This window comes from Raphanus sativus, chromosome 8, assembly GCF_000801105.2.
Source record: "Raphanus sativus cultivar WK10039 chromosome 8, ASM80110v3, whole genome shotgun sequence".
Lineage (NCBI taxonomy): Eukaryota > Viridiplantae > Streptophyta > Magnoliopsida > Brassicales > Brassicaceae > Raphanus > Raphanus sativus.
In genome coordinates this window covers 1,260,486-1,288,248 of record NC_079518.1, presented here as the reverse complement: position 1 = coordinate 1,288,248, position 27,763 = coordinate 1,260,486, and the positions used below count along the sequence as shown (strand labels likewise).

The 27,763-nt window shown below is 37.3% G+C and overlaps 8 protein-coding genes across 13 annotated transcripts in view; 4 read left to right on the top strand and 4 right to left on the bottom strand.

Moving 5' to 3' along the window:
• Positions 1-2,174, bottom strand: part of LOC130494248 (E4 SUMO-protein ligase PIAL1-like) — a 4,295-nt gene extending 2,121 nt beyond the window's left edge. The window contains exons 1-12 of the mRNA XM_056992165.1: positions 1,975-2,174; positions 1,779-1,829; positions 1,619-1,691; positions 1,440-1,505; positions 1,205-1,270; positions 1,041-1,123; positions 837-888; positions 679-753; positions 501-568; positions 370-418; positions 196-280; positions 8-109 (exon numbers count right to left, since the gene is read on the bottom strand). Of these exons, the coding sequence (XP_056848145.1) occupies positions 8-109; positions 196-280; positions 370-418; positions 501-568; positions 679-753; positions 837-888; positions 1,041-1,123; positions 1,205-1,270; positions 1,440-1,505; positions 1,619-1,691; positions 1,779-1,829; positions 1,975-1,997 (793 nt within the window). The 5' untranslated portion in view covers positions 1,998-2,174. The remainder of the gene's footprint in view (positions 1-7; positions 110-195; positions 281-369; positions 419-500; positions 569-678; positions 754-836; positions 889-1,040; positions 1,124-1,204; positions 1,271-1,439; positions 1,506-1,618; positions 1,692-1,778; positions 1,830-1,974) is intronic.
• A 197-nt stretch (positions 2,175-2,371) lies between these two features.
• Positions 2,372-3,292, top strand: LOC108821767 (probable histone H2AXa). The gene is made up of 2 exons (XM_018594763.2): positions 2,372-2,682; positions 2,764-3,292. Exons 1-2 carry the CDS (start codon positions 2,473-2,475, stop codon positions 2,983-2,985), a joined length of 432 nt encoding a protein of 143 aa, XP_018450265.1. The 5' UTR covers positions 2,372-2,472; the 3' UTR covers positions 2,986-3,292.
• Positions 3,293-3,635: 343 nt separating this feature from the next.
• On the top strand, positions 3,636-7,146 carry LOC108821766 (vesicle-associated protein 2-2). 5 transcript variants are annotated; one of them, XM_056992167.1, is made up of 10 exons: positions 3,636-4,023; positions 4,548-4,601; positions 4,706-4,776; positions 5,185-5,266; positions 5,554-5,669; positions 5,749-5,928; positions 6,128-6,233; positions 6,306-6,568; positions 6,649-6,726; positions 6,817-7,146. In XM_056992167.1, the coding sequence occupies exons 2-10, from the start codon at positions 4,553-4,555 to the stop codon at positions 6,928-6,930; spliced, it is 1,059 nt and encodes a 352-aa protein (XP_056848147.1). In that variant the 5' UTR covers positions 3,636-4,023; positions 4,548-4,552; the 3' UTR covers positions 6,931-7,146. The 5 variants fall into 5 exon arrangements, with proteins under 5 accessions (XP_056848147.1, XP_018450260.2, XP_018450261.2 ...); XM_018594758.2 differs by adding an exon at positions 4,189-4,414 and having other exon boundaries at positions 6,128-6,568; XM_018594759.2 differs by having other exon boundaries at positions 6,128-6,568.
• An 897-nt stretch (positions 7,147-8,043) lies between these two features.
• On the top strand, positions 8,044-9,362 carry LOC108821763 (transcription factor MYB60). Its single transcript, XM_018594754.2, has 3 exons — positions 8,044-8,215; positions 8,322-8,451; positions 8,563-9,362. The coding sequence occupies exons 1-3, from the start codon at positions 8,083-8,085 to the stop codon at positions 9,119-9,121; spliced, it is 822 nt and encodes a 273-aa protein (XP_018450256.2). The 5' UTR covers positions 8,044-8,082; the 3' UTR covers positions 9,122-9,362.
• Positions 9,363-11,339: 1,977 nt separating this feature from the next.
• Positions 11,340-15,455, top strand: LOC108821762 (myosin-binding protein 1). The gene is made up of 4 exons (XM_018594752.2): positions 11,340-11,477; positions 11,915-13,776; positions 13,878-15,010; positions 15,129-15,455. Exons 2-3 carry the CDS (start codon positions 11,967-11,969, stop codon positions 14,975-14,977), a joined length of 2,910 nt encoding a protein of 969 aa, XP_018450254.2. The 5' UTR covers positions 11,340-11,477; positions 11,915-11,966; the 3' UTR covers positions 14,978-15,010; positions 15,129-15,455.
• A 419-nt stretch (positions 15,456-15,874) lies between these two features.
• LOC108832772 (uncharacterized) lies at positions 15,875-16,609 on the bottom strand. The gene is made up of 2 exons (XM_018606219.2): positions 16,111-16,609; positions 15,875-15,972 (listed from the first exon to the last, which is right to left on the bottom strand). The coding sequence occupies exons 1-2, from the start codon at positions 16,607-16,609 to the stop codon at positions 15,893-15,895; spliced, it is 579 nt and encodes a 192-aa protein (XP_018461721.1). The 3' UTR covers positions 15,875-15,892.
• A 788-nt stretch (positions 16,610-17,397) lies between these two features.
• On the bottom strand, positions 17,398-20,351 carry LOC108832773 (uncharacterized). Of its 2 annotated transcripts, none has more exons than XM_018606220.2 (10): positions 20,044-20,351; positions 19,871-19,912; positions 19,601-19,745; positions 19,166-19,395; positions 19,033-19,090; positions 18,863-18,940; positions 18,696-18,784; positions 18,449-18,530; positions 17,967-18,155; positions 17,398-17,725 (listed from the first exon to the last, which is right to left on the bottom strand). In XM_018606220.2, the coding sequence occupies exons 1-10, from the start codon at positions 20,160-20,162 to the stop codon at positions 17,588-17,590; spliced, it is 1,170 nt and encodes a 389-aa protein (XP_018461722.1). In that variant the 5' UTR covers positions 20,163-20,351; the 3' UTR covers positions 17,398-17,587. The 2 variants fall into 2 exon arrangements, with proteins under 2 accessions (XP_018461722.1, XP_056849251.1); XM_056993271.1 differs by having other exon boundaries at positions 19,601-19,740; positions 20,044-20,131.
• A 483-nt stretch (positions 20,352-20,834) lies between these two features.
• The window catches only part of LOC108832774 (myosin-9), an 8,183-nt gene continuing 1,254 nt past the window's right edge, over positions 20,835-27,763 (bottom strand). The window contains exons 7-38 of the mRNA XM_056992489.1: positions 27,714-27,763; positions 27,471-27,620; positions 27,231-27,367; positions 27,015-27,161; positions 26,833-26,934; positions 26,712-26,769; positions 26,528-26,629; positions 26,409-26,446; positions 26,217-26,343; positions 25,952-26,122; positions 25,712-25,843; positions 25,522-25,631; positions 25,368-25,428; positions 25,082-25,259; positions 24,759-24,964; positions 24,547-24,666; positions 24,343-24,441; positions 24,037-24,258; positions 23,817-23,956; positions 23,557-23,668; positions 23,416-23,463; positions 23,074-23,328; positions 22,842-22,997; positions 22,554-22,760; positions 22,331-22,474; positions 22,181-22,251; positions 21,974-22,073; positions 21,836-21,892; positions 21,695-21,751; positions 21,488-21,568; positions 21,316-21,398; positions 20,835-21,226 (exon numbers count right to left, since the gene is read on the bottom strand). Of these exons, the coding sequence (XP_056848469.1) occupies positions 21,103-21,226; positions 21,316-21,398; positions 21,488-21,568; positions 21,695-21,751; positions 21,836-21,892; positions 21,974-22,073; positions 22,181-22,251; positions 22,331-22,474; positions 22,554-22,760; positions 22,842-22,997; positions 23,074-23,328; positions 23,416-23,463; positions 23,557-23,668; positions 23,817-23,956; positions 24,037-24,258; positions 24,343-24,441; positions 24,547-24,666; positions 24,759-24,964; positions 25,082-25,259; positions 25,368-25,428; positions 25,522-25,631; positions 25,712-25,843; positions 25,952-26,122; positions 26,217-26,343; positions 26,409-26,446; positions 26,528-26,629; positions 26,712-26,769; positions 26,833-26,934; positions 27,015-27,161; positions 27,231-27,367; positions 27,471-27,620; positions 27,714-27,763 (3,845 nt within the window). The 3' untranslated portion in view covers positions 20,835-21,102. The remainder of the gene's footprint in view (positions 21,227-21,315; positions 21,399-21,487; positions 21,569-21,694; positions 21,752-21,835; positions 21,893-21,973; positions 22,074-22,180; positions 22,252-22,330; positions 22,475-22,553; positions 22,761-22,841; positions 22,998-23,073; positions 23,329-23,415; positions 23,464-23,556; positions 23,669-23,816; positions 23,957-24,036; positions 24,259-24,342; positions 24,442-24,546; positions 24,667-24,758; positions 24,965-25,081; positions 25,260-25,367; positions 25,429-25,521; positions 25,632-25,711; positions 25,844-25,951; positions 26,123-26,216; positions 26,344-26,408; positions 26,447-26,527; positions 26,630-26,711; positions 26,770-26,832; positions 26,935-27,014; positions 27,162-27,230; positions 27,368-27,470; positions 27,621-27,713) is intronic.

The following is a 27,763-nucleotide window of genomic DNA, read 5'->3' as shown; positions in this document are numbered from 1 at the left end:
AATTTACCTGAATTTGATTCAATGACTCCAGAATGAATATAATTTTTCAGCAACGGATTCGCCGGCAGTGCTACGGTATCGAATAAAGCAATAATAATGAAGTAACTACCTATAGCAAATGAATATCTGTTTATTATCGCTGAGAATGAGAAGACGAAAAGAAGATGATGGATAGAATATCAATTCAACGGAGACCTCCAAAGCAGCCTATTGCTTGCAGAAGATTTGACCCAGCGTTGAGCAAGCTAGTAACATTCGTTGGACACTGCGGCCCAGAATCCTGAATTTTTTTTACAATGAACAATTACTTGTAAAATAGATAGTAAGTACTTCAAAAACATATCAGGGAAACAAGCGAAATACACAAACCATTGATAAGCCATATCTCTTGTCAACGCCCTTTCCATTCAACAGAAAGCTGTAATTACACATAAAAGCCAATGTGGTTAGAAAACATACATAAACTGTTTCCCAAAACGGAAAAGGGAAAGCAATCACACCTGACTTCTTGAGGATGTATAATACAACTAGATTTACTTATGTCCTCTGTCCGGATAACAAATAATCCCTGAGGAGCAAGCAAGATTCCCGTAATAAACCATTAAGCATAGTAAGCGGATACATGAACAAAGATTCAAACATATAAAACGCATAAATAATATAAATTCCAATACATACAACTTTCTGTTTGGGAGAATGTTGCAACATCTTTTTGGAAATATGGAAGTCCTTGAGCATTATGTTTGATTCTGCCTGCCAAAAGAGAAAAGAAAAAGCTAACTTAGCACACACTATAAAAGCTGCTCAGAACTGAATAAGAGAAAAAAAAAAACCACCTCCGACTCAGAAGAAACAAGAATTTTCCCCAGCTTTGTAAATGGATAGAACCTACAAAAAGAGAAAGGAGAAGATTCAAACAAACTAACGCTCCGATCTTAGTACCCTTGCTAGTGTGTGATAGTGAATGAACAAGTTTGCCTAAGAAGTTGCCAGATATATTCGACTACTCATTCTTTGTAAGTTAAAGAACTGCAGCCTACCTTTCCATGACCTGCGGAATTAGACTGAATGGACTATTTAAACCGGAGGCGACGTTTTCAGGACCGCTGAAACCTTTCCACATCTGCACAAAGAAGAAAAAAAATCGCTACAATAAGAATCCTGAATATCCTCAAAAAATTCGTCTGGAAGGAACTACACATACCGAGTCTACAAGAACCAACAGTTCTTGAGATTCTCTCTCCGGGAACCATCCAAGCCCACAAGCAGTCTGTGATATAGAAAACATAAACATAGTTATTATAAATAAAATATACCTCAACGCAAGTAACCTATACACTATACAGTCCCGTCACATCTAAATCAACAAAACTTGCAGGAAAATTCCGAATCTAGTGGCTCCTCTGCCAAAAGTTACTAACTCTGTTCTTATGTTATACCTTGACTGAGATCATCAGCACCATTATCACTGCCTTCGTTTCATCATCACATCTACGCCGAAACACCTGACACCATAACAACACACAGAAACAACAGCAGCAATGAGTATACTAACACCAAACAAGAAGAACCACCTTCAAAAATTGAAACTTTATAAGTCTGAAAAACTAAAACAAACTTGATTAAGGGCTTTAGCAAGGTCTTGAGCATCCACGGGAACTTCATCGTTCCCAATACAGGCATCGATTCGACTGCAAATCCACACAAAAAACCCTAATTAGTAATTACAAAACCATTGAGAATTCCACCAAATGACAGAGTGAAACTCGAGGAGTTACTTAGCGAGAGAGAAGCAGTAAGCGTGAAACTCTTTGTTGCTTTCCACTTCACTACGATCGTTAAAACAAATGGAGAATGTTCGTTTTAACTTTTTTTTTTTTATAAATCGAAACTATTAAACAAATCAAAAAGGTCAAACGAGACTGATAGAATATTAGACTAAACAGAGTGATGATGAGAGAAAGAGCAAAATACGTATAACTCGTCGGAATCACCATTGATAAGATTCGTCTTCTTCTCCTTCTACTCTTCTCCGAGAAGTTAATCTCCCAAACCCGTCACGACGACGTAAGCCGCTACTAGGCAAGCAGCTTATAACTTTTGCTCAGCGTGGTCCTTGTATCTTTTGTTGTTGTTTGCAGTTTACTCCTTTGTGTTATATAATTTCTCAGCGTGGTCCTTATAAAGTTTGGTATTTGTTAGTGGATACCCTTCTAGTTATTCTCTTTCTCACCATCTCCCCCCACAGAAAATATGAACGGACTAAATAATAAATCAAAGGCGAGATTAAGTGCCACGCTGGCAATCCGTGTGATTCTATGACTAACCAATTAGAGTTAATTATATTCAGCCTATAAATAAAGAAGAGCAAAGAAGCCCTAAAAGGCACTGAACAACATCTTCCGCTCTCTCACCACCTCTCAATTCAATTTTCTTCAATCGTAATTTTCCATTTTCGCTTCGTAAAAGACGATGAGCAGCACCGGCGCAGGAAGCGGCACGACCAAAGGAGGGAGAGGAAAGCCAAAGGCCACCAAGTCCGTTTCTCGTTCGTCGAAGGCAGGTCTCCAGTTCCCAGTCGGAAGAATCGCCAGGTTCCTCAAGGCAGGGAAATACGCCGAGCGTGTCGGTGCCGGAGCTCCGGTCTATCTCTCCGCCGTTCTCGAGTACCTCGCCGCTGAGGTATTAAGTCAATTCGATTCGATTGGATTTGATAATTAGGTTTTGGTATTGTTCTCTGATTCGATTTGGTTTGGTTTAAAGGTGTTGGAGCTAGCTGGAAACGCGGCGAGGGATAACAAGAAGACGCGTATCGTGCCGAGACATATTCAGCTTGCGGTGAGGAACGATGAGGAGCTGAGTAAGCTTTTGGGAGCTGTGACGATTGCTAACGGTGGAGTGTTGCCGAATATTCATTCGAACCTTTTGCCTTCCAAGGTTGGGAAGAACAAGGGAGATATCGGATCTGCTTCTCAGGAGTTCTGAGTTCTCTTTTTAGCTCTTTTGTTCTCTTGATGTAACTTTATATGAGTTTTGATTAATCGTTGGGTTTGCAAGAAAAAAAAATCGTCGAATTCAACAACGAATCAAATCGGATTAGGAGCTAGGTTTGTTTAGGTGTTAACATCGATTCCACTAAGGAACTGGAGCAACAGCTCTGGTTTGGCGTCGTGTGAGAAAATTAGTGGACTAGTAATGATGCATCTGAATGAATGGGCCTATTTAAAACTGGTGGACTCTTTTGGAATATCAGCTTGTGGGCTTCCTGTTTAAAAGAATTATTGGACTCTCTCTTACCGCTCTTTATGAGATTACGACACATTTCCATTCCGCCAAAGTTTGCTTCCGACATAAATATGCAACGACCGTCCCAAATTGATAGGATTGATAATCAGTTTGCAAGAAATCATTGATAAAGCTTTGATCTCCACCGCACAAGAATAGTCCACCAATGCAATAATAACAATGAGAGGATGAGGATGTTGTGTAGTGGTGACAACTCAAAATCAAAATTTTGTTTGAATGAGAAAATACATTATTTTTTTGACATTGTTGAGGTCTTTAGGAATATTTGATTATACGTAATTAAATCTGTCTATATTTATGTTGCTAAAGGCATATAAATAAGAAAGCAAACTAAAAAAAAACGAGAGGGGGTTGGTGATCGGAATGGAATCACGATTCACGCGTGTTATACCCCTCTTCAAAAGCATTCAAATTTAATTAAAAAGGTTGCATTTATTACCCCAATCACATTCTCTCCTATATTTTCGCATCTACCAAAATCGCAAATCTCACTTAAAATTTTTGTTTTATCCTCAAATCTCACTTATAATACCCAGGCCCGTTACAAAACTATCGCAGAACAAAAACTGTTATCTTCCATCTCAGCACCATACCCTTTTTTCGTGCGTGTTTGATGTTTTGAACACATTCCTCATATACTGTACTTGGGCCTTCACTGCTCTCTATTGTTCGATCCACCATCTCAAAGCTCCGTTTGTTATTCGTCGAGGATACACGGTAAGATTATCTTCCCTACTTTACTGTGAAAATAGAAACCGCTAGGGCTCCGGGAAGATCCGAGTGATCTGAGTTTTACTTCTTTTCTTTTTACTGAATCACGAGGACTGAGGAGAGGAGACGCTCCTCGAAAACGTCGTCGTTCTATTTTGAATATATGAGCAGTTGAACTACTATGATGTAATTAGATCGTCGTTCGAACTTCACGCTGGGGGTTTTGATTTTCCCGATACTCTGAAAACGCGTTGCCGACAAGTTGTAAATTAAAAAAAAAAAAATCGAGTTTGAGTCTTCGGGCGAGTTCGCGCGGTTGTATTTGAGAAGGAGTTAGCTAGCGCGGTGGTTCGTTTTATACTTTGAATCCGAATCGCTACCTTTTTGTGTATTTTAGGTTCCGCTCTTGTCCCTGGTTAAATGATTGGTTAGGTTTCGTTAATGTTCCAATCATAGAGAGAGAGAGAGAGAGAGTGTTTTATGATTCTATCGATCTGACTTTGCTTTCCTTTCTGTGATTTTTGTCACAGCAACCATGAATATGCCGCTGTTGGATATTCAACCAAGGACACTCAAGTTTGTAGGTACGATGATGTCTCAAGGAACTCATTCTTATCACTTGCTTCTACGATCCTGTTACTTTTAAGACTACTACTAACAGTTTTTTTTTATATTTTTAATTATGTAGTTGATCTGAAGAAGCAGAGTACCTGCGTGGTTCAGCTAACCAATACAACCCATCTTTTTGTTGCTTTTAAGGTCCCTCTTCTCTCTAGACACACTTTTTTTTCTTCTCTCTAGTTTTCTCGCTTCAGGATAAGCTGATACCTTTGATAAAAAAATGAGAAAAAATAGTTTTTTTTTTTTTTTTTTTTTTTTTTTTTTTTTGAATAACCCGGTGTATCCTGGCATCCACCGAAGTGGATCCAGACTAGCGGCGAGTGTCCGTATCAGCCTACATTATCGGCCGGAGTACGCCTCGGTCACCGGACGCTGGGGGAGCCCAGATTTTAAATTTAACCCCCAGTGGCCAGCGGGATTCGAACCCGGGTCCGTATTGAGGCCGAAGCTCCCTCAAGACCACTAGGCCGTCCTCGCTTAAATAGTTTCTCTGGATAAGACTTCCTAAGTTTGTTTTTTTTTTTTTGGTTTTGGTTATTTTTACAGGTCAAAACTACATCACCGAAGAAGTACTGTGTCCGTCCAAATGTTGGCGTTGTGGCACCAAACTCATCTTGTGAATTCTCCGGTATGCCCAAATTTTTATTTTATCACCTTTCCAACAATGCTTTTGAATTTCTTGCACCTACATACATTTCTTTGGTTTTGGGTGGGATTAAGGTGTTGCATGATGTCAAGCTACTGGCGTGGGATATGTTTGAAATTTTGCATAGATTTGTCCTTTCGTTGCTCGAATTTAAAACAGCTTTTTGGACACTGTCTTAGGATCCTACGCTTTCAGAGTTCAAAACTGTAGTTGTCTGTCTAAAAGGAAAACTGGAGTTTCTAGCTAATCAAGTTTTTATGTAACTGCAGTGATTATGCAAGCTTTCAAAGAGCCACCTCCAGATATGGTTTGCAAAGACAAGTTCCTAATCCAGAGTACTGCTGTCCCTGAGGAAACAACTGATGAAGACATCACAGCTAGCATGGTAAAATCCTGAAATTTCGGTTATTTGGTCCTGTTCAAGTATGTTGTCCGTATATTTTAATTCGTTTATTTCTTTTCAGTTCTCCAAAGCGGAAGGCAGACACGTTGAGGAAAACAAACTGAGAGTCACTCTCGTGATGCCCTCTGACTCACCTGAACTCTCTCCAATTAAGGGGACGCTGAAGCAGGAAGCAGTGTTTGAAGATTCCATCCTCAAAGATCGATTACATGGTCAATCAGAGTCTCTTCCTCCACAATATGTAAGAAGAGTATTTAGTCCTTTTCACAACCAAGCTTTTTTTTTGAGATTTTGGTAATATATGAAGAGTAATTGTCAAGCAGTGTGTGTAGTTCTTTTCCACCAAGTCCATTTTAGCTTAGCCTATCTATGATCACATTTATTGGGTCAAGTAGGCAGTTTCTTATTCTTGTTTTTTTTTTTAATCGTTATTTTTCTAGGAGGGGGAGATTGTAAAGGAGCCTAGGATGGTTGGGCATGATGAGTTAAAGCCACCAAGGAAGGGAGTCATGGAGTTTACTAAAAATGACATAAAGGCAACTAAAGGTGGTGGCTACGATACATTGAAAATGGCAAAAGAAGCTGAATTCGATCCTATTAGGTCTCATAATGATGCAGATGATGAAAGGGGGATAAAGCCAACACATAATTTGGATGCTCACACGAATATGGCCATGGAGCTTTCTGGGGATCAAGGGTTTGCTAACTCAGCCAACAGCGTGACTTATCCTGAAGAACCAAAGATGCATAGGGACAGAGACGTTGTACAGCTGCAGAAAACAGATGCTCAGAATATCAGAGCATTGGATGAGTATAAGTTGGTTAAAGACATCGAGGAGATGAAGCTGAAAGTCAATGCTCTCGAAGCCAAGCTAAAACAGGTTTGGTTGTCGAATATAGAAGTCCATGACGTAGGTGCAATCTTCTATGAACTGTTAACCGAGCTAAAAACCTAATGCAGGCTGATTCAACCATTTCGAAGCTAATGGAGGAGCGGTCTATAAGCTCCCAAAATAGAGAAAGCTTGCAACAAGAGCTGGTGAGAGTAGTTAGTAGAGACTGACTTACATAGCTGTTTCTTTTTTACAAAGAGTAATAAACAAAGCTTGTATTTATGATGGTGATGCAGGTGGAACTGAGGACAAAGAAGATAGTGAAAGAAGTGCACATTGGGTTCCCTCTGCTGTTTGTATGCGTGGTGGCATTCATCAGCGTTGTTATCGGGTATCGTCTGCGCACTTGACTTGCTCGGTTTCTCCCTTTATATCTCTTAGCAAGTTGTGCAGTCAGAAAATATAGACAAAGGAAGGGAACTTAATGATTGGTTTCGTTTTAGTCATAATGATGTTTCTCCAGGCACTTTTAAGATGAATTATTATTGACTGTATAGCGTTGAGTGTTAGTCACTTAGTTGACACAAATGGACATATGGTATGATGATGATATGCTTTGTTCTCTACATTTTTACTTTCTATTTTAAAGATAAAATTAATAAAGATAAATGATAGTTGTAAGCATTGACATGAAAAGTATATTACAAAGAGAGAACGCAAATGGTAAATTTTATTTTCTTTTGAAAAAAGGGGTAATATTATTGGTTGTACATATAAGGGGCAACGGGTAGTGCGTGATACATGTACAAGAAAAGACATCCATCCAGAGAGGCAAGCAAAAAATGTAACTTTATTATATATCTTTTAACTGTATATGAAAAAAATGTGTGATTATGGATTTCAATTTTCTTTCAAGCTACACTAAATTCTGCACTTGATTTTGAGGTCCCAGTTGCAGTGAATGATTCCCTTTAATCATGGAGAAAATCAATGTAAAATTTCCTGTTTTCATGTCACACTTTATGTTTACCACGTACACCCATCACAACTACTATCACCAAAATGTCATATAGCTTGCAAGTCTTGGTTAATACATGCACGGATCCTCCATCAACTCCCAAATGTTGATAAGTAAAGTTACGAACGAAAGTTCCATATCAAGCAATTTTGTTCACCGAGACACTGTATTATTCACATACAGTATGTTATAGAGTTCCTTTCATGGCAATATTCGATGATAAATAAACTTGGTTAATCGTTTACTAAATAATTCAGTAACGTTTTATCAGAGAAGATAAACATTTTTATGGAGCTCAAAACTATCTATGTTAATTTGACTACGCAAAATAAAGGCAGAGTGACTCGTGAGCTTGGTAGATACAAAAGAGGTTGTCAAGAAAAGCAGGTCTGAAAGTTCTTCCCTCTTCTTTAAGTCACCCAATTAATTTCACATATATACATACACATTTTGCATTAAATTCATTTATGTATAATATACATATTCACACAGCTATAAAGATCAGCATAATTAAAACTCTAGAGATCTAGAGAGAGAGATAAAGATGGGGAGGCCTCCATGTTGTGATAAGATAGGGATCAAGAAAGGACCATGGACTCCTGAAGAAGACATCATTCTTGTTTCTTACATCCAAGAACATGGCCCTGGAAATTGGAGATCTGTTCCCACCAATACTGGTGATACATATAGCATTATGTTAACATATTTTCGTCTTGTGTGTTTTTGTTTATTTTGTTGTTTTCATGTGTCCTGATGATGTTTGTATATTTGGCATTTTAAAAGGGTTATTGAGATGCAGCAAAAGCTGTAGACTGAGATGGACTAACTATCTGAGACCTGGAATTAAACGTGGAAACTTCACTCCTCATGAGGAGGGAATGATCATTCACTTGCAAGCCCTATTGGGTAACAAGTAATCTCATTACGCAACATCTCATCATATTTTAAATGTTTTTTGGTTAATTATAGTATTGATGACATGAACCCTAACTTGGCTCATTGTCTACATATGGTTGAATTTAAGATGGGCGTCCATAGCTTCATATCTACCACAAAGAACTGATAATGATATCAAGAACTATTGGAACACCCATTTGAAGAAGAAGCTCAACAAGTCTGAGAGTGAAGAGAGAAACATTTCAGAAAACATCACGTTGCAAACTTCAGCCGCAAGAAACACCATTAATCATAGATCTACCTATGCTTCAAGCACTGAAAACATTTCTCGCCTTCTAGAAGGTTGGATGAGAGCATCCCCAAAGAGCAGTACGGCAAATTTATTGGAACAGAAACTGCAAAACGGGAGTAACGATCTCATGGATCATCACAATGATCAGCCTACATATGAGCATGTACAAGGTTCTTGGGATCAGGGATTCCATGTTCATCCAAAGATCTCAGAGGAAAACGTTAAATGCGATCATGATGTTCAAGAAGATGGTGATGGTGATGGTGATGGTGATGATCATCATAATGCTACTCCACCATTGACATTTATTGAGAAATGGCTTTTGGAGGAAACAAATACTGGTGGTCAAATGGAGGTGATGAGTCCATTGATGGAGCTCTCTAGTATGCTTTAATTTAGGAGATGTCCCCCTCTCTCTTTTTTCTTTCTCCCTGTGAATCTTATTAATGAGGCTACTAATTTTATAGACACAAATAAAGAAACAAAAATACATAATATCATATGTATTTTTGGTTTCTCTAATATATATTTTGTTAATGATCACTGCATAAGTTGTAACTGATCTGAATTTGTTTACTCATTTATCAATTTGTAATATTATATTTAGAGGTTAAATATTATGTAATGTTACGTAAGTCACAACAATTGATTACTACATGGTGTGTTTTTTTTTTTGAAAAAAAAACTACATGGTGTGTTAGGAGGTTGCTCAAATGGAATGTGAAAATAACTTGGGAACTCTCGTTTCTTATTAGTCCATGATGGATGAGAGTTGTAATTTAAAGCATTATATCATACACGAAAACGTGTTAGCTTTATATTTGAAGAGATTAGAAATAATGATGAATGTAGGCCATCCATACTGAAGATGGTTAAACGTATATGAAAGAGATGAACCCACACGTCATTAACGCTGAGCATCCTCTAATAGTGGCTCTATACGGAAGTCACTTTCTTCTCTCAAACTTATCGAAAATTTTAAGCATTAACTTCGGAAATAGTTTAGCATTTATATAAAATGCAAATGTATTTCTTCTTACGTTTATCAATTCATCATATGCAATGGGAACATATCATCTTGTTCGTCCATTACGAGTAGGTGATAAGGTTAGAACATGGGCCTAGAGCCGACACTGACAATAAGTTGGTCAAGCTTGGGTTTGGGCCAAACCAACTTATGGCAGCGATTTTTCTAATCAGTAGCCGACTTCACCGTCCACCTTCACTTTTCAATCTTCGCCTACCATCTAAAAATGATTACTCGTTTAAAGACTACCAAAAACGTTATCTAATCTATTAAAATAGAGTCCTATTTTTTATCTACTTATAAATGTTGTCACTTAAATTTTGGACCTATTCATATTTTACTAGAAATAGATATTAATAAGATATTTTTGAAATCCCCTTAGTTTACTTTCAATATTTCAAATTTTCCACTCCTATTTTATGGCTAACAACATTAATTAGTTTCATCCTAACTACTATATATTCATAAAACTTTCACCATTTATATTTTCTGAAACTATCAACATCTTATTGTATTTAATTGTTTCTTATTTATATTTGCATTAAACTTTTCAAAGTCAAACATACCTGTTGTATACGATAACAATTAATAACTACGTACAATCTATAAAATAAATCACTATATATTAATAATATCGAATAAGAAATCTAAACAATAAGATTATAAAATTATACAACATAGAACACTAAAATGTAAATCATATATATATATAAGGTTTATGATAATATCAAAGTTTTATTTTATATAAGAAAAAATATCCGCACGGACGTGCGGGTTCAAATTCTAGTTATATTTAATAAATCTAATCTATTAAAATAGAGTCCTATTTTTTATCTACTTATAAATGTTGTCACTTAAATTTTGGACCTATTCATATTTTACTAGAAATAGATATTAATAAGATATTTTTGAAATCCCCTTAGTTTACTTTCAATATTTCAAATTTTCCACTCCTATTTTATGGCTAACAACATTAATTAGTTTCATCCTAACTACTATATATTCATAAAACTTTCACCATTTATATTTTCTGAAACTATCAACATCTTATTGTATTTAATTGTTTCTTATTTATATTTGCATTAAACTTTTCAAAGTCAAACATACCTGTTGTATACGATAACAATTAATAACTACGTACAATCTATAAAATAAATCACTATATATTAATAATATCGAATAAGAAATCTAAACAATAAGATTATAAAATTATACAACATAGAACACTAAAATGTAAATCATATATATATATAAGGTTTATGATAATATCAAAGTTTTATTTTATATAAGAAAAAATATCCGCACGGACGTGCGGGTTCAAATTCTAGTTATATTTAATAAAAAGGTATAATTATTAGAATTACCACCAATACTGCCAATTGTCAAAGCAATTTCTAATCTGTTTCCACCATGTTTATCTTTTGTTTTCCCTTGGTGATTTGGTTTGGTCAATCAGATAGATCGCGTTCAATGTTTTTAAAAATGTTTTATTTATTTTATTTAATATTGATAGTTTATTGTTGACTACGTCAGTCCTAGCTGGGTCTATGTATGGGTTCGCCTTTTCTTGAGTATTTTCTTTAAAAAGTATTATAAATGGAATCAAACAAAGCACAGTAAGTAGCTTTTGGCATTATTGTACTTTCTGTGATCAAAACATTCGATCCAAAAAGAAATATACTTCTACTGACTCTGGTGATCCTTCCTACCTCATGATCAAAAGGTTAGATTTTGATATACAACAAAGAGAGATAATAAGCTTATGTTTTTGTTCTTGATTCATATATAAACTTGTGGGTCTCTTGATGCTACTATTCATCTTCTTTTAGTATATCTTTCTTAAAGCTAGCTTTGTGTGATCATTCTATTCTAATTTTGATTTCTTCTTTTTTTATCCCAAAACTTGTAAGTTGAGCTGTTAGTTGTTCTTTTAGATCTCTTTATTGTAGCTAAACACATGATCTATAGTACTAGTTCAATTGTATTAAAAAAAAATAGTTCTGTTTGGAAAGATTGATCTTCTACTGTGGAAATAGACTTTAAGACAAAGATCACAAGCTTAACTTCTATGTATGCTTGGTTTTGTTTTGGTCAACGTTTCTCTTCTTGTCTCTGTTTCTAGTCTTAACTAAATATTTGATATGCGTTTCGTTGATGCAGATTTGAAATCTGCTATTATTGATTCTTGATCTTATATGCTGTTGCCAAGAAGATGGATACTACAAAGATGTCTCCAGCAAAATCTCAGTCCGGTTCACAGAGTTTAACAAGAGCTTTGGCACTAGCCTTCAATGAGTGGCTGCTGATGGTCATGCTCTTTGCTAACTCCATATTCACCTACGTGATCACGAAGTTTGCAGATTACTCCCAGCTCCAGTCTCCATGTCTTATATGCTCAAGGCTTGATCATATCCTAGGGAGGGCCAAACATTTGAAGGAATCTCACTGGGACATGTTTTGCTCTAAACACAAATCAGAAATCTCTTCATTGGTTTACTGTCATGGCAAGCTTGTAGATGTCCGAGGAATGTGTGAAACTTGCCTTTCCTCTTTTGGTACAACCAATAAGTCCAGTTCTGAAAGCTACAAGTTACTGGTTGGGAAGCTGGGTGAAGATTCTAACAGTGATCAAAGCACGAGTACAAGAAACTGCACATGTTGTGATCAGATGTGGATACCACAAGTTGGTTCTGCTGGTGAGGTGTTGTCTAAACCGGAAACACTATCCAAGATTGGTTCGGTTGGTGATGTGAGAACCGGGAAACAAACTAGTACACCAAAGAAAAGTGTCAGGTTCAATGATTTGCCTCACGTTGGGTACACTGAGCTCAAGATTCATTCAGATACAGAACCCGAAGATGAATTTTTTGAAGATGAAGGTGTTGCAGTTAAAGAAGATGATCATAGGCTTCTTCAGAACGTGGACCTGGAGACTCCTCCAGTTATCACCTTGCCTTATGATATGGCTACTGATAAGCTGATAAATCTTGACTCAACTTTGCAGCCTTTGGTGGACCTGAAAGACCAAGAGGAAATTTATTTTCCAGGTAATGATGTGCCTGTAACATCAGAGAAGGTGTTGAAGGAGGAAGAGATCATTTCATTAGATAATATTTTGGTAACATCACGCGCCATGGAACATTCTGAAGATTTTTTGAAGGAGAAGGAAGATTTGATTCATGTCCAAGATACTTCTTTAAGACCAGATTCTAAGGACAGTCCTGCAGATGCCTTGGTGGAGGTGAGTGAGGTTAGTCCAGTTAATGGTGTGTCTGAAATATCAGAGAAGGTGTTAAAGGAAGAAGATATCACATCATTAGATCATCTTCTCTTAACATCACGTGGCTTGGAGGATTCTGCAGCTGTTATGAAGGGGGAGGAAGAAGATTTGATGGTGGTAGAAGAGAAGGGGCTTCTTTGCCTCAGTAATGTTACTTCAACATCAGTTGCAGCTGAAACTCCTGAAGATCTCTTATTGATGGAGACTGTTATACAGGAGAAAGAAGAGCTGGTTCACCTCCAAGATACTTCTTTAACACCAGATTGTAAAGAAAGCCCTGCAGATGCCTTGCTGGAGAAGACTGAACCTGTGTGCCTCAGTGATGTTACTTCAACACCTTCAGATGCTGCTGAAACTTCTGAACATATCTTACAGAGGGAGGAGAAAGAAGGGTTTGTTCACCTCCAAGATACTTCTTTAGGTGAAGATTCTAAGGAAATTTCTACAGATGCCTTGATGGAGAAGACTGAGCTTACTAGCATCAGTGATGTTTCTATTTCAGCATCACCAGATTTTGCTGAAACTCCTGAAGATGTCTTAAAGGAAACTGAAATGATGCCCCTCCATGATACATCTTCAGACGAGGTTCCTGAGTCATTAACTACAACAAATGAAACCCCTGCTGAGACGTCAAAGGAGAGGGACACAAACCAAACTGATATGACCTCTCTAGAATCTGAATATGTGGTTGTATCACCTTCAAAATCTACACACTCTCTGCCTGAAGATCCAACCGAAAACTGTAAGTTTTCTGTCCAGCTTTGCTTGTGTTGGCTTTCAAATTATTGTGAAATAATGTAATAGTTATAAGTGTCTGATGAAGCATATGCATTTTCATATCAGGTGTGTCAGAAAACAAGGAAACAAAAGATACATTTCACACAGTTGCTTCATTGTCTGAGATGGCTTCTCACACAGAAGCTGCTCCTAAGTCAGAATCCTCTTCTTTCAACTCAATGTCAGTAGCAGCAGAAACAAACCTTGATTCAGGTGAGTTGCTAGATCTTGCGGACGCATACAATAATATCATTGTACACAACGAGAGCAACAAGGACAGTATCAGAGGAGCACATATTGAGGCATGGATGAGTAAAGACACTTCTAGAGTTAGCCAAGACCTTAAAGCACTCCTTACTCAACTATCATCCTCTCGGATAAGCCCCAGGATATCTATTGATCATCAGGAGACAAAGAACCTAGACTACGACATGCAGCTGCTGATTCAAAAGAGAATGCTGGAAAGGAACGAGAGCACCTTATCTTTGGAAGGAGTTTCTGTGAGCGAGATAGAAGGAGAAAGTGAGATTGAGAGGTTGAAAAGACAGGTTGATCATGACAGGAAGTTTCTCACTGGTTTGTACAAAGAGCTTGAGGAAGAGAGAAGCGCTTCGGCGGTTGCTACGAACCAAGCGATGGCTATGATCACGAGGCTGCAGGAAGAGAAGGCTACATTTCAGATGGAAGCTTTGCAGAACCTTAGGATGATGGAAGAGCAAGCAGAGTATGATATGGAGGCGATACAGAAACTTAACGAGTTGCTTCTTGAAAGAGAGAAGGTTATTCAAGATTTGGAAGCTGAGATTGATTGCTTCAAGAACCAGACACCACATAAGAAGCTAGATGAAAATGTGATGAGCAACAAGGTGCAGAACTGTTTAGCTGGTTTCAAGGAAGAGAGAGACTATATCAACAGTTGTCTGAAGAATATTGAAAACATGGTGCTGACAGATGTAAATGGTGAGGTTCTTGTTGATAGCTTAGAAACACAAGAATCTGTTACTGAGCTACGTGAGAGAGTGGAGAAGCTGAAGGGAGACTTGTATTTCTTAGAGCATGTTGTGAGTTCTCTTGAGCATGGGAGTGAAGGTGTACAGTTTGTCAAGGAAATAGCTTCTCATTTGCAAAACCTCAGCATGAAAAGACATAATCATACTGAAATTTGATGCCGCTTCTACCTGTAAAGAACCTTCACAAAGGTATGTTCTCTATACTTGTCTCATTGTTGTTGTTGATTGGACTTTTCAAATCTCTTTATGGCCAGAATTTACACATTTCTAGGTTTTCATATATGTTGTTATGTTTTTTTAATGGTAGATAACTTTGTGGAGAAGATATTGCAGAGGAATCTCATAGAAGCCAAGAGTGATGAAAAAGCTCAAGGAATCTGTACAGCATCTTCTTCATGGCCTTTTCGCACTTTATATACATAATAAACTTAGTATTTTACAGTTTCCAGGAAAAATTCATATTTTTGGGTTTTGTGTTCATAATTTCCTTGTGTGTTTTCACTTTCTTTTTGTTTGTTTTGCATTTCTTTGATTGAAGAGTGAATGTGTGTGTGTGTGTGTTGGGGGGGGGGGGGGGGGGGGGGGAGTTGTGCTGAAGTTCTCATTTGATATTATTCAATTAATTAGATTGATATATACTTTGTTAAGCCCGATGTACATTTCTCGCATCTAGACTACAGTAATATGGTGAAAGAGCTTAAGCCTTTGTTAAACTGATATTCCTTTGCTGGTTTTAGCAAAAAAGGTTAAACAAAGAACTCAAGTTTGAAAAATAACAAGAATTTCATCATATTTCTGTATTAAAAGTCTATTTCTCTTTGACGTTAGGAAAAAGTTGATAAAAGAAAACAAAAGTTGGAGACATGCATGCAAGACCCCTCACGCATCTTTCCCATATTTTACTATCAGAAACTTACAATAATATTTGCCCTTCTCTGTGTTCCAAAACAAAAACAAAAATCTTGTTTTGCTCTTCTCTGTCAGTCACTTCCTTAATTAAACTCTCGTAAGCTGTCATTATATCACAACACTTCCTTTGCCTCAACCAAATTTTCACTTTACTTCTCAGCTTTAATTATATTGTATCACAGAACATGCAACAGCTTGTGCCCAATGCCTCAGCCTCGTTTTAACCTGTTGGGGATTATCTCCTGACAAATTTGCATTTTATGATAAATTATATCATTCCAGCAACAACTAAAACAGAATCCTTTTAATGATACATGGTAAATAACGGAACGTTTAGATCAATAAGTAAAAAAACATGCATGAAAAAGAGAGTTACGTACCTGGAGACATAACTCTCAATCCATCTGAGTCGCTCATATGACTACCAAAAGAGGAGGACCGTTCTCCAAGGGAAGTAAGCCGAGAGGATGAAGATCCACCGCTGCTTGGGGTGGAAACCGGAGAGATCTGACGGTTCACAGCGAAGTAAAGGTCCAAAGCAGGCAAGGTAGTTGTAAGCTGTTGTCCTTGCTCCTCTTTAAAACCAAACCCTAACTCGATAGAACCTTTGAGCTCGCTCAAGTCCTCGTCCGTTAAGTCATTAATATCTCCAGCTTCGTTTATTTGCTTCATCTCGAGGTGATGGAGCATCTGGCGACGGCGACGCTCCCATGCCTTGTCTCTTTTGGTCTCCAGCATCGAGAGTTGCTTCGAGAGACGTTTCTTTAGCTTAGCTCTCGGTGGTTCTAGGGACATCTTTTGAAGCTCTTCAGACTCACCTTCGTCGAGAGATGAAGATGATGAGGTTGATACACTCAATGCTTCACCAACCCTCACCATTTTGGAACGTTTATAGTTATGTATATATCACGAATCAAAATAATTTAAGATTTATGCCTTGTTGGACAAGTTAGGTCATGTATATCTGCATGTTTGCCTTGTTTGCATGCAATAATTAGAAGAAGAAAGGACTTGAGTCGTAGCAGCAAAAGTTGTATGCTAATAACCGCACAGAGATAAAGGATTTTGTGATGGAGAAGGAGATTGACTCCAAGGATTTTGTGAAAATCCTAGAGATCTCTCTCCCTCAGAAACTATTCTTCTCTGGAGCCAAAATATATAAATGGTAGAATGATTCTGTTTGGTTTTATGTGTTGTTGCGGTTAGTACAGCATGTTTTGTTTGCCATATTTAATGGTCTCTTTGCCTCTGTTAAATGCCTGGTGAGATCCTGGAATTGTTTTATTCTGGTGAGAATCCAAAAACAAACTTATACTATATGGTTTCTGTTGGAATAACAAACTCTTTCTTGATTTAGGTTTGCAAAACGTTATGCTATATAAACTTTTTTTATTGTTAGCCTAATATTAAACAAGAGTATATTAATTGGTTTGGATATGCATGTTTTTATAGGAAATAGTAATCACGCTAAATAGCTTAGAGCATGTCCAAGTGAGTTTTTAACATGAGCTTCATAAATTAAGTTTAAATTAAATGTTCCAAATGCAAGATACAATTAAATGGTTAGGTTAAATCACTTTATGCAACTGTAATTCTTAAATTTACATACATATTAATCAACTCTGCCAAAAAAAACAAAGTCAACTAATCTCTGCACCATATGTGGCTAAATTTGTAATAAACCTCTGTATTAAGAGTGGACAAAAAAAAAGAAGTTACTGCGATGTGACATCATAGTGAAATAAGCAATGCATAGATGTGAAGCTGCAATAGTGAACCATCATACAACAGAGATCAAGTGAAATGGAGATTATGATGATCATCATCCTATACTAAGAGCTGCTCATAGAGACATCATCATAACAAAGATGATGACACTATTACCACGAGAACCATCACTGCTATGCTGAGGTTAACCAATGTATCCACATTCTCAAGCTTCACCAGTTTCTCGTGGAAGTCTGCCCGCATTTGTGTATATGGGCATTTTTGCTTCTGCAACAAACAAACATAACATAGGGATGTAAGTTCAGTTACTCGAATCCAGGAAAGAAAAAAAGGATGAACACACAAGCTAGTAAGAGAACATTTCAATCATGCTCTTAACACACCTAAAACCCTGCTTAGATTAATTCATTTCTAATATTTCCGGCATGTAAGCAATCAATCCAAAGTTTGGATCTTTTGAACAGCTCTGCTTATGATAAAACCACGGAAGGACGTTATAGGCACTAACCTCAGTTTTCAACTCATCGTTTTGGTTGTTTGCATTCTGAACATCTTCTTTAAAACCGTGCTGGGAAGGCTCGTTGAGTGGCGTGTCGGAGTTCACCTTGCTGTTGGAGATTCTACTTGAGAAGGCTTTGTAAGGTGAATCAGTGTGAATGGTCTCCATAACTGAACCGAAGAAATTTGTAACCGGTACCTGATTCCCATAATAAGTAGAGACTTGAAGAATGAATAAATCAATCATCTCAAGGCAGACATTAATTCATCAAAAAATGGAAAGGAAAAAATATATATACAGGAGGTGCAAGTTCTTAATCAATATCGTTTCACTGGTCATGTATTGGTGAACTTATGAACAAACCTACACTACTCAGCTTCTATAGAATAAGAAACTAAAAGGGAGGTTACTTAGTCTTGATTGGTTACAACTTAGTAGTAATATAAGATGCTACAAAATTAAAACGAATGCACAATCAGTCTCCTCCTTACCTCCGCCAGATCTGGCTGGTAAAGATCAGTCCGGTAGTAGGCGGTAGACATAAGCTGTCTCGGATCATAGGACTTAAACAAACTGCACAACAGAAGGTGAATGCGTATCAGTTTTATAAATCATCAGTAAATGTCAGAGGTAAAACATAGAGAGACACAAATCTTGCTAATATGTTAGAGCTCAGACACAAACCAATGTTAGCAAAACGTTGGAGACAAGATTTGAATAGTTATAGACTTATCGTACCTGTTAAGTGATGCATTGTCATAGATATTGAGTCTCTCAAAGAACGCAAGAGTGTAATATGTAAAACGATCTACAACAGATACACCAATCTGAAGGAAAAAACAATATTTAAGCTGGAGATCAATACAATGATCAAAAGAAGAAAACAAATAGTGAAGGGAACTTACATCTGAGTCCAGGTGATGGGAATATGAATTCTCTCCTTTAAGACTGCTACCAATAGCCAAAACGCCAGGAGATTGAAGCTACGAAAATAAAATACTCAGAGAAATATCCAAATGATAGATTAGAGAGAAACGAAACTAAGGCTGAAAAAGTGACACTGAGATGTACACACCTGGTTAAAGAGAGTGGCAGCTTGGCAAGTATCAACCATTATCAACAGCTCCTTGAATCTGAGCTAGCCCAATAGTTGTCAAAACAGGAATAAGAAAAAGACAATAATAATGACTGATGCGAAACATACATACCTACGCTTCTCTTTCATTTGTTTGACAGCATCTGCTAAATCGTGGCTCTGGAGTTCTTCAGCATCTTGAAACTTTAAAAACTCATCACCTCCATGGCCAGTCATGTAGAGTAGGATATGGCTACCCTCATCACTGAGGAGACGCTTTGACCTTGGGACAGCATTCTCGTGACGCCCAGTCAAAACCCTCAAGAAATTTTCAACCGTCACCTCATAACCACGATAATCTACCTGAGTGAAAACGATACAACTATACAATCAGCCCTTCATTCTGGAAACATGTATGTTCCATATAAATGAACAATCTTGTGTAAAGGAATCGCAGGACATAGCAATTTCAACGAATATGTGCTTACAAATATATAAAGATGCATCTAATATTAGATGCTCAAGAGAAAAGACTTCATTCTGATGAAATTCTAGAGATAAATTTTACCTCAACGTTATCGCCGTAGAGGTTAATTTGATGGTTCTCATTGTTGAAAACTTGAGCAGGATATTCATTCCTAGCGTTACAGGCCATGTCATCAGCCAGCATTAGGATGATCCTTTCATCAGGTATCCCCAGTCTCTTGACTGTCCTAGTAACACCAAGTAAAAGAGATAAAAAGGGCAGTAAGAAACAGAATGAGTAAAGTTTATTACTTTATTACTGCAACATAAAACGTATGGGTAAATGGAGCAAAAAAGAAGGGAGCTTTGTCACCTATAGAGGGAGAGTGTATTGGCCATGTGACGGTAGTTAAACCTGAGCAAGTCAAAAGTTTATCAGAATTTAACTAACAAAAATTAACCAACATTTCGTGAAATTCATCTCCTTTATGATTAAATGTACACATGAATCGAATCAACATCGAGAACCAATATACGAGGATTTACCAGAATCGAGAGGTGCAGACCAAGACAGCCCAATTGTTGGTGTGAATAGTTGCCGTGTCTCCAGAAGAGGAAGCAAACGAGTAGCAGAGAAGCATTACTACGAGTATAAGAATCTTCATAATTTTCAAAAAACGAGGAGTTGGGGATCGATAATTAATTGGCTTCCCCCGAATCTGACTCGCGAAGATCTAATGAGCTGCGCCGGAGAGAAATCGACGTCGGCGATGAAACCCCCGGTCGAAACTCAGTTCGTCGGCGGTGGTGATGGGAAGACGATGTGGGAAGAAGACATTTACTACTTTTGTTTATTTCAGACAAATGATTTATAGTTATTTGTAGTAAATAGTAATTGGATCGTTAATTTCAATATTACTGTCAAAACCTCTTCTGTTATTCATTAATTGAATAGTTTATACAATTGCTAAGATCTGGTGTTATTTAGTAAAGTAATACTCCCCCTCTATATATATAAAAAATAAATAATTGATGTTTAAGATTATTACCCATATACTAAAAAAACTTAAATATTTAGTTTTGTTTATTATTTTTAATTATTTTAAAAATTTATGACTTCAAAGAAAATTTAATCACTTATATTTATATTATTCTATGTGATGTTTAAATATTGTAATCATTTCTCTGGTTGAATGGTTTTTAAATTATATTTTTAAAATTAAATTTTTGAAAAAATAGTTTAAAATCTTTATGCATTAATAAAAAAATATCACGTATATGAAACGGATGTAGTATAATTTAAGTTTTATTATGAAAACAAAATACACTGATTAAAGTTATTAGAACATCAATTTTTTTTTTACAAAAAGAATCTATAACATTAGTATTTTGTATACGGAAAAGCATTGACCAATTAAATTAAGTTTATTCATCTTAAACAAAATAAAATAGAAAAATTAATCTCACATTCTCCTTGGGAATTACAAAAGGCATAAAAAGTCATAAGTTATTATTACTTGAGTCACAAGCAATCTACTTTGGTGACACTAAGACCTAGATTTGGTTTCCGTTGGCGTGTAAAGTAGAGCGAGAGACGAGGATCGATCACTCAGAGACTGGCAATAAGAAGCTAAATCCAGAATTCTCCCGGATCAAAGGTGGAGGTTCGATATCAGCAATGTCAAATCTCTCCATCGACTTCGATAAATCATCAACTGAGAATGGAATGCTGCAAAATCATTGTAAAAAAGTAGTAATTAGAAGAAAAAAACGTCATCGAAAGCTTTAGTGCCTAAAACGAAGAAGTACTGTACCAACCTTGAGTCGTCATCCAAAAGGAAGGAGTTGCTAACTGCATTGTTCGAATCTTCTGTCATCAGCACCCTCATATTTGCTATAACCTAGTCATATATGTAGAGGAAGATAGGTATAAACATGAGCTAATTAAGAATATAATCACACAGATCATTAGTTGCTTAAGGTGACTTACGTCTGGAGAGACGCTGTGTGTGCCGAATTTGTCGTCCCAGTACATCGTACTGATCCTGTATAGCTGTTGTATGCTCAGTACCTGCCCACAATTTTTTTTCAATTTATCAGGCAAATGCAAACTCAGAGTTCATGATTTTCCACATTTTTTTCAACATGCATATATAGGAGAGTTATATCAAAATTGAGAGAGGAAAGATCAACTTACCGGGCAAAGATCATGACTGATCTCATCCAGAGTTTTCTTAGGTTTTTGGTGTATGACCTGCATTTGAAGCAAGAATAAGTAATGGTTCTTACCCTCATGAGCACCTCCTTAAGGTTTAGGTAGAAGCTAAGGAAACGTTACCAGAAACCCAATGGCCTGTCTTATATGCTTAAGCTCATCCCAGGACGAACCAGCAAACTGCAATTTATTTTTTGTTAGTTAAATTGGTTAGTTTTATTTGAGGATAAGAGGGGAGTGAAAGAAAGTTTAGAAAAGAACCTCATCTGTTGCCTTAAAACACCAATGTTCCAATTCAGACAAGCCAGCTTTGACGTACTCTCCATTGCTAAATGAACAACACTCACGTCTCAATAGAAGACTGTTGGGGACAACAAAGGAAACATTTGATTAGTACAAAAATGAAAGAAAACGTTCCGATACTAAGACATGATGGGATTTTAGATGCTGATGAACCCTGGAAAAAACCTGTTAAACAGTTGAACATTGATGAACGAGAATATCTGCGTGAACACCTTGCGCACCAAGAAAGAAGGAACCTAAAAACCATAAATAAAAAAATGTAATCTCATGGCAGTCCCACAACTTGTTGTTATTTATAGGAAACGGAACTCTCACATTGTTTGATTTCAGAGTGTCGAGGAAGTTTGTAAGACTCTTCACAATTCCTTGCCAGTGAGCGATCAGCGCTTGCTGACCTGCAGTGTTGGCCACTGAACGAGATGCTCCTTTCACTAAACTCGCCCTCGATGTTCTTGGCGCCTGTTTGAAGTTGAAGACATAAAAAAATCAAAAAAAGTCTTGTGAAAGTGGTGGCTGATGTGATCAATGGCAATAATACCTGAATGCACAAGCCAAGGAGTGGAGAAATCTCCTTCTTCAAGTTGTCCCGAATCATTCCGTATATCTTTTCAACGTAAGCTGTGAGCTGCTGCTTAAACAGTAACGCCGGGTATTTCGCTTCGACTTGTCTTAACGTATCCGCTCCGCCTCCCGCAGCACCGTTTATCATGGCTAGATTTACACCTGGAGGTGCTCCACGGAAGCTCTGAATAATAATAGAAACATTCTCAAATCTGAACTTATAATGAAACAAGAAGCTGATAGATTTCAAAACATGTATATATACCTGAGTCATCCTTCCAAATAGAGTGGCAGAAGATGAACGGCGCCGCTGTGGAGCCATCCCTGCTGCACCACTAGCTTTGAGTGTGCGTTGGAGGAGTAAGAGGAGCGTTGAGGCATTTGATAACCAATACGCCAATGTATTGTTGTTATCTTGAGTCTGAGATATGAATTTACACAACATTAATTCCAAACACCACTGAATACCTATATAAACTAGGAAGCTGAAATCCTACCTCAATAGCATGGCCTATTGTCTGAATAATACGATCAAAGACACTGGTTCGTTCAACTTCAAATGACCTCCACTGAAGTAGGCATTTATAGATGATACACGCTGTGATAGGTCGGTTCCCTTTGAAACCCAAGGGTTGGACAATGCAGCGGATGAGCAGGTCATGGTTTTCTTGCTGCTTCTCGTTTAATGTTTTCTGTGGTTTATCATCCACTTCTGAGGGATCCCTATGGTTTATTGAATGGCTATGTAGATCCTGTTTCAAATTAAAAGCACCATTCATTAGATCAATCACAAACTGAGTTGGTTTAGTTTACTCAAACTCTGTGGCAAATGAACTCACCAAGCTTGACCTTGAATCCACTGCTAGATGACCACTCTCTGAACCTCTCTGTTATTTTTAAACAGTTGGTCATTCCTAAGCTTCAGACAATCTGGAAAAAGATACTTGCGGTCTGATATTCAGTTTAGTGTCTTAATTTACCTGTAAAATGGACCTGGAGCGGCCAGAGAGGAATTTATTAGGTGCCATGGACACAGCCTGTTGCCTTAAGACTTTATTCTCCGATTCCAAGTTGGTGCACTTTTCCTCCATCCTGATCACATAAACTTCATGTATTTAGCTCATCGGACAACGAATTTACCAGCAGAAATACATTAATCTACAAGAGCAACTAACCATATATGCAGGAGTAGTTAGGAACATTAATCTACAAGAGCAACTACTTGATGATGCATTCTTACCTTGTCAGTGATTCTTGGAGTTGCTGACCTTTCTTCTCAGTCTCTTCCAGTTTCTTTCTTTTGTCTTCGAGAGACTCTTGAGCTTCTTCGAACTTCTTCACTGCATCATCAGCTCTCTGTTTTTCGTTTTCTAGAGTAGCCTGTTTGGAAAGCAGATGATTACTGAAGGTAATTAGACGTAAAATCTCAAAAAATTTAATGACACTGACACAGAATGTACCTTTACGCTCTCCAACTCCTCTGTCATCAATTCGATCTTTTTCGTATCTTCAACCAAAACTTGTGTTTCTTGTATAACAGGAGGAGCTTCTTCAGCGGCTTTCTTTGCAGCTTCGCGTTCCTTCACAAGCAATGCGTTTGCTTCTTCCACTTTCTTACGCATTTCCTCCAACGAACTCTGAAGTTTCGCTGTCTCCTGAGTCTTTGCTTCTTCTAAATCACCCTGAAATATTAATTCAGCGCTATTAAGTTACAAATCTGATTTTTTTTAAATGGTCTATTAGAATGATGTTTCTATGGAAGATACCCTCAGACGTTTCTCCAACTGGACACGGTATGTGAGTTCCTCAACTTTCTTTTCAAGCATATCCTTTGCCTCCTTAAGTGCTCCTGTTTCCCTTGAAGCCTGAAGACCAAAAAAAAAACATATTAAGATTATGTTTGAGACAGTAAACCAAAAGTAGCATTCTATTGTGAAAATATTTAAAAGAATATATAAAGCAGTTTGTACCATTTTGAGCTTCCTAAGTTCTCTCCTAGCAAGTCTACCTCTCCAACGTGTCTGAGATACGATCACTCCATTTTTAAGCTTCTTGTAGTACGTGGTTGCTCTGTGACAACGCCACTGAGCCTGCCATTAGTAATCATAACATTCTCTGTTACTGGTCATGAGAAACGGTAAGATAGTTAAAGACTTCTATTACGCTCTTTAAGAACATGAACCTGAACAATTGTGGCAGCCTTTGTTTGCTTCCTGAATCTGAATTCTTTACGAGCAGCCATTGCTCTTAGACCAGTCTGAACAACAAGCGCAGACACATGGAGCTTTTTGTAAGATTTTCTAGAGTAATATCTCCGACCATTCTTCTGAATCTTCACAGCAGCAGCTTCTCGCCTCAGATTTTCGTACACTTTGCAGGAGAGTCTTCCTATGATATTTTAAAAGTGAGTAAAAAGTTACATGAATATCATATAGTGTGACAAACTTAATGCCCCTTCCAATCTACAAAGAGAGCGGTTGATTTTGTAAAAATCAGACGGCTCACCTCTACATAGAGCTTGTAGAGATATTGTGGCCTTTCTCAGAACAATAAACCGTTTCTGATCCTGATGGGTTCGTGTCCGTCTCTGAATCTTTTTGGCAGCGCCACTAAGAACCTCTGTCCTCCTGGTGTCGAGTTCAGCCATCTGACCAGCCCTCAAGAAGATCTTTGTTTTACCAATCTGCATCACCAAAAATATGACTTGGCATTTTATTTGTTACAACTCTTCTATTGCATCACTTCTACACAATTGGTTACATTAACTAAAAGATACTCGAGGAACAGTTACCTGGTATCCTTTAAGTCCCATGCTGTCCAAGATCTTTTTACATGCGGCTTTCTCTTCGTAGCTGTTAAGGAAAAATCAGAATCTGTAAACAGTGATTTCCAACTCTCACTAAACAGTATAATTCTGCGTGCAGGTAAAATTGCTGTTTACTTACCTCCCTTCTAAAGCCGCAGGACATAGAAGTCCGAAGCGGTTTACGAACTCAAAGAAAGGTTTACGTGTTGGATACCCTGCGCAACTAATTCTGATCGCCTCTAGAACACCCTATAGAAAGAAAAGAAAAGAAAAACATAAAGGTTTAGAGTTATTATCACACACTTTCCTGTCATTTTATTTATACTTACACCACATCGCAGCTGCTGCATGATGTTCACATTTTCAAATACGGCAGGCTTTAAGAGATTGTTAGGCTTAACACATCTGATGTAATGAGGCTCTGTAGAATTTAGCGTTTCCATCAGTTGCTGGAGTTGCATCTGCATCAATCAGGCCAACCGTATTTTACTTCTTACATTTAGAGAATATTAGTAAGACATTCTTCCTTATAAACTACATGAATGTTTTCAATAGAATAAGCTGCATACCTTGAAACGAGAACCAATGGATGAAAACTTTGAAGATTTAGATGTTTCTTCAGGGAGTGGAGGAAAAAGACCAACCACGAAAGGGCATTTGGAAGCTCCCAACAAATCTTGGTGTTCAGGGATCACATAATCCTTGTTTTTATCCAGAAACAGATCAGACTGATAGAGAACCTGAAACAAATTAAAAATGACATGAATGAATAACTTGTGAAACAGTCCCCTAGTGTCAAAATTTTCTTGGCTAGAAGAAATATATACAACGTACTTCTCCAGCGTAGTGAGCAACGGTGAAATCTGTTCGAGAGAGTTTTGGTTTGATGAACCTCTTGTGTGCCTTAAAAGTCTGATACAGCTTGTTTGCAAATGTTTCGTGGGTTGATTTTGGAAACATACTGAAAAATTGAGTCTCATTAGTTTAGAAAACAACATAGTCACTAGAAAAGATCTTTGATATTACCAAGCTTCATCGAGGAGAGCAATAATTCCACCAGGCTTCTGCAGATGGAAAAGAAAGGAGAAAGTGAGGTTAAAACATCTAATCTGATAACACTGTACCTTTCTCAGTTAAGAAATGACCTTTTCTATAAGATCAAGAACATCTTTGTTGTCCACGAATTCAATGTAGCTCCAATCTATTGCTTCTTTTGTGTACTCTTCCTGTTCCATTTTGAAAACATGCTGAAAACAACAAAAGAACTAATAACTCAGGGATCACAGCTAGAAAAACGAACATTGTTTTCCACTACAATCAAGAACCTACCTGATTGAAATGTTGCTGCAACTTCTCATTAGTGAAATTGATACAGAACTGTTCAAAACTGCAGCAGGAAGGTATTAGCAGCCTGCATTTCTGTGAGCCTATCACGTAAAAGGTTCATTACCTATTAGTTTTGAAGCTCTCGAATCCGTAAATGTCCAAAACTCCAATTAGACATTTTGAATTCGCATCTTGTCCAATCGAGTTATTAATTTTGTCTACCAACCTGCACATAACTAGATATATTCACTTAGCATCAAAATATGTAAATATCCACTATTTTGACACTTAGAACCAGCCACCTACCAATCGAACAATCGAGAGTAGACTGTCTTAGCGAGACCGTCCCTGCTGGTAAGAGCACTCTCTGGGTCGAGACTTCTCTTGATAACTTCCTCGGGTGTGACCATAACACGTTTACATAATGCGTCTTCAAGAGCTTTTAAATCACACCTATAAAACAAGACTTCAAATTAGCTCTAAGAATTGATAACATACAGAGGCAAAATGTTTTTTACGTACATGAGAAGTTCCGCTGCTGTCTTGAGATGAAACTTGGCCTTATCATCCTTAGGAACTGATGAGTCCACTTCTTTTCCTTTAGTAAACTCGATGTTTCCGATATGAAGAATTGCAGCAACCACCCTGAAAATTGCTTCCTGTTGATATTATAGACAAAGGGAGAAAAGCTCACCGTCAATATAAAAATGCAAAAAAAAAACAAAAATTTAAATTCAGTAGCTGCTGCTTATACAAACTGACCTGTTCTTTTTCACTAATTCCGACAATATCCATAGCTCTCCTTGTCGCAAGATAATCATGAGCATCGCTTATACCGACAAGCTCGTAGCACTTGGACTGGTTCAGATAGTGAAAGGTCTTTGGATGGCCCAGCTTGTACTTTTCAATCTCCTGCTTAGTTCATTTAAGTTATGGGGAGAGTTCTTTGAAAAAAAGATATATATATATATTTTTACAAGAGCTGTTTAGGTTAGGTTAGCTTACCTCCTGTGGTGCTGCACAAAGAAGATAGAAGCAGTGGTAATTGCGCTCCG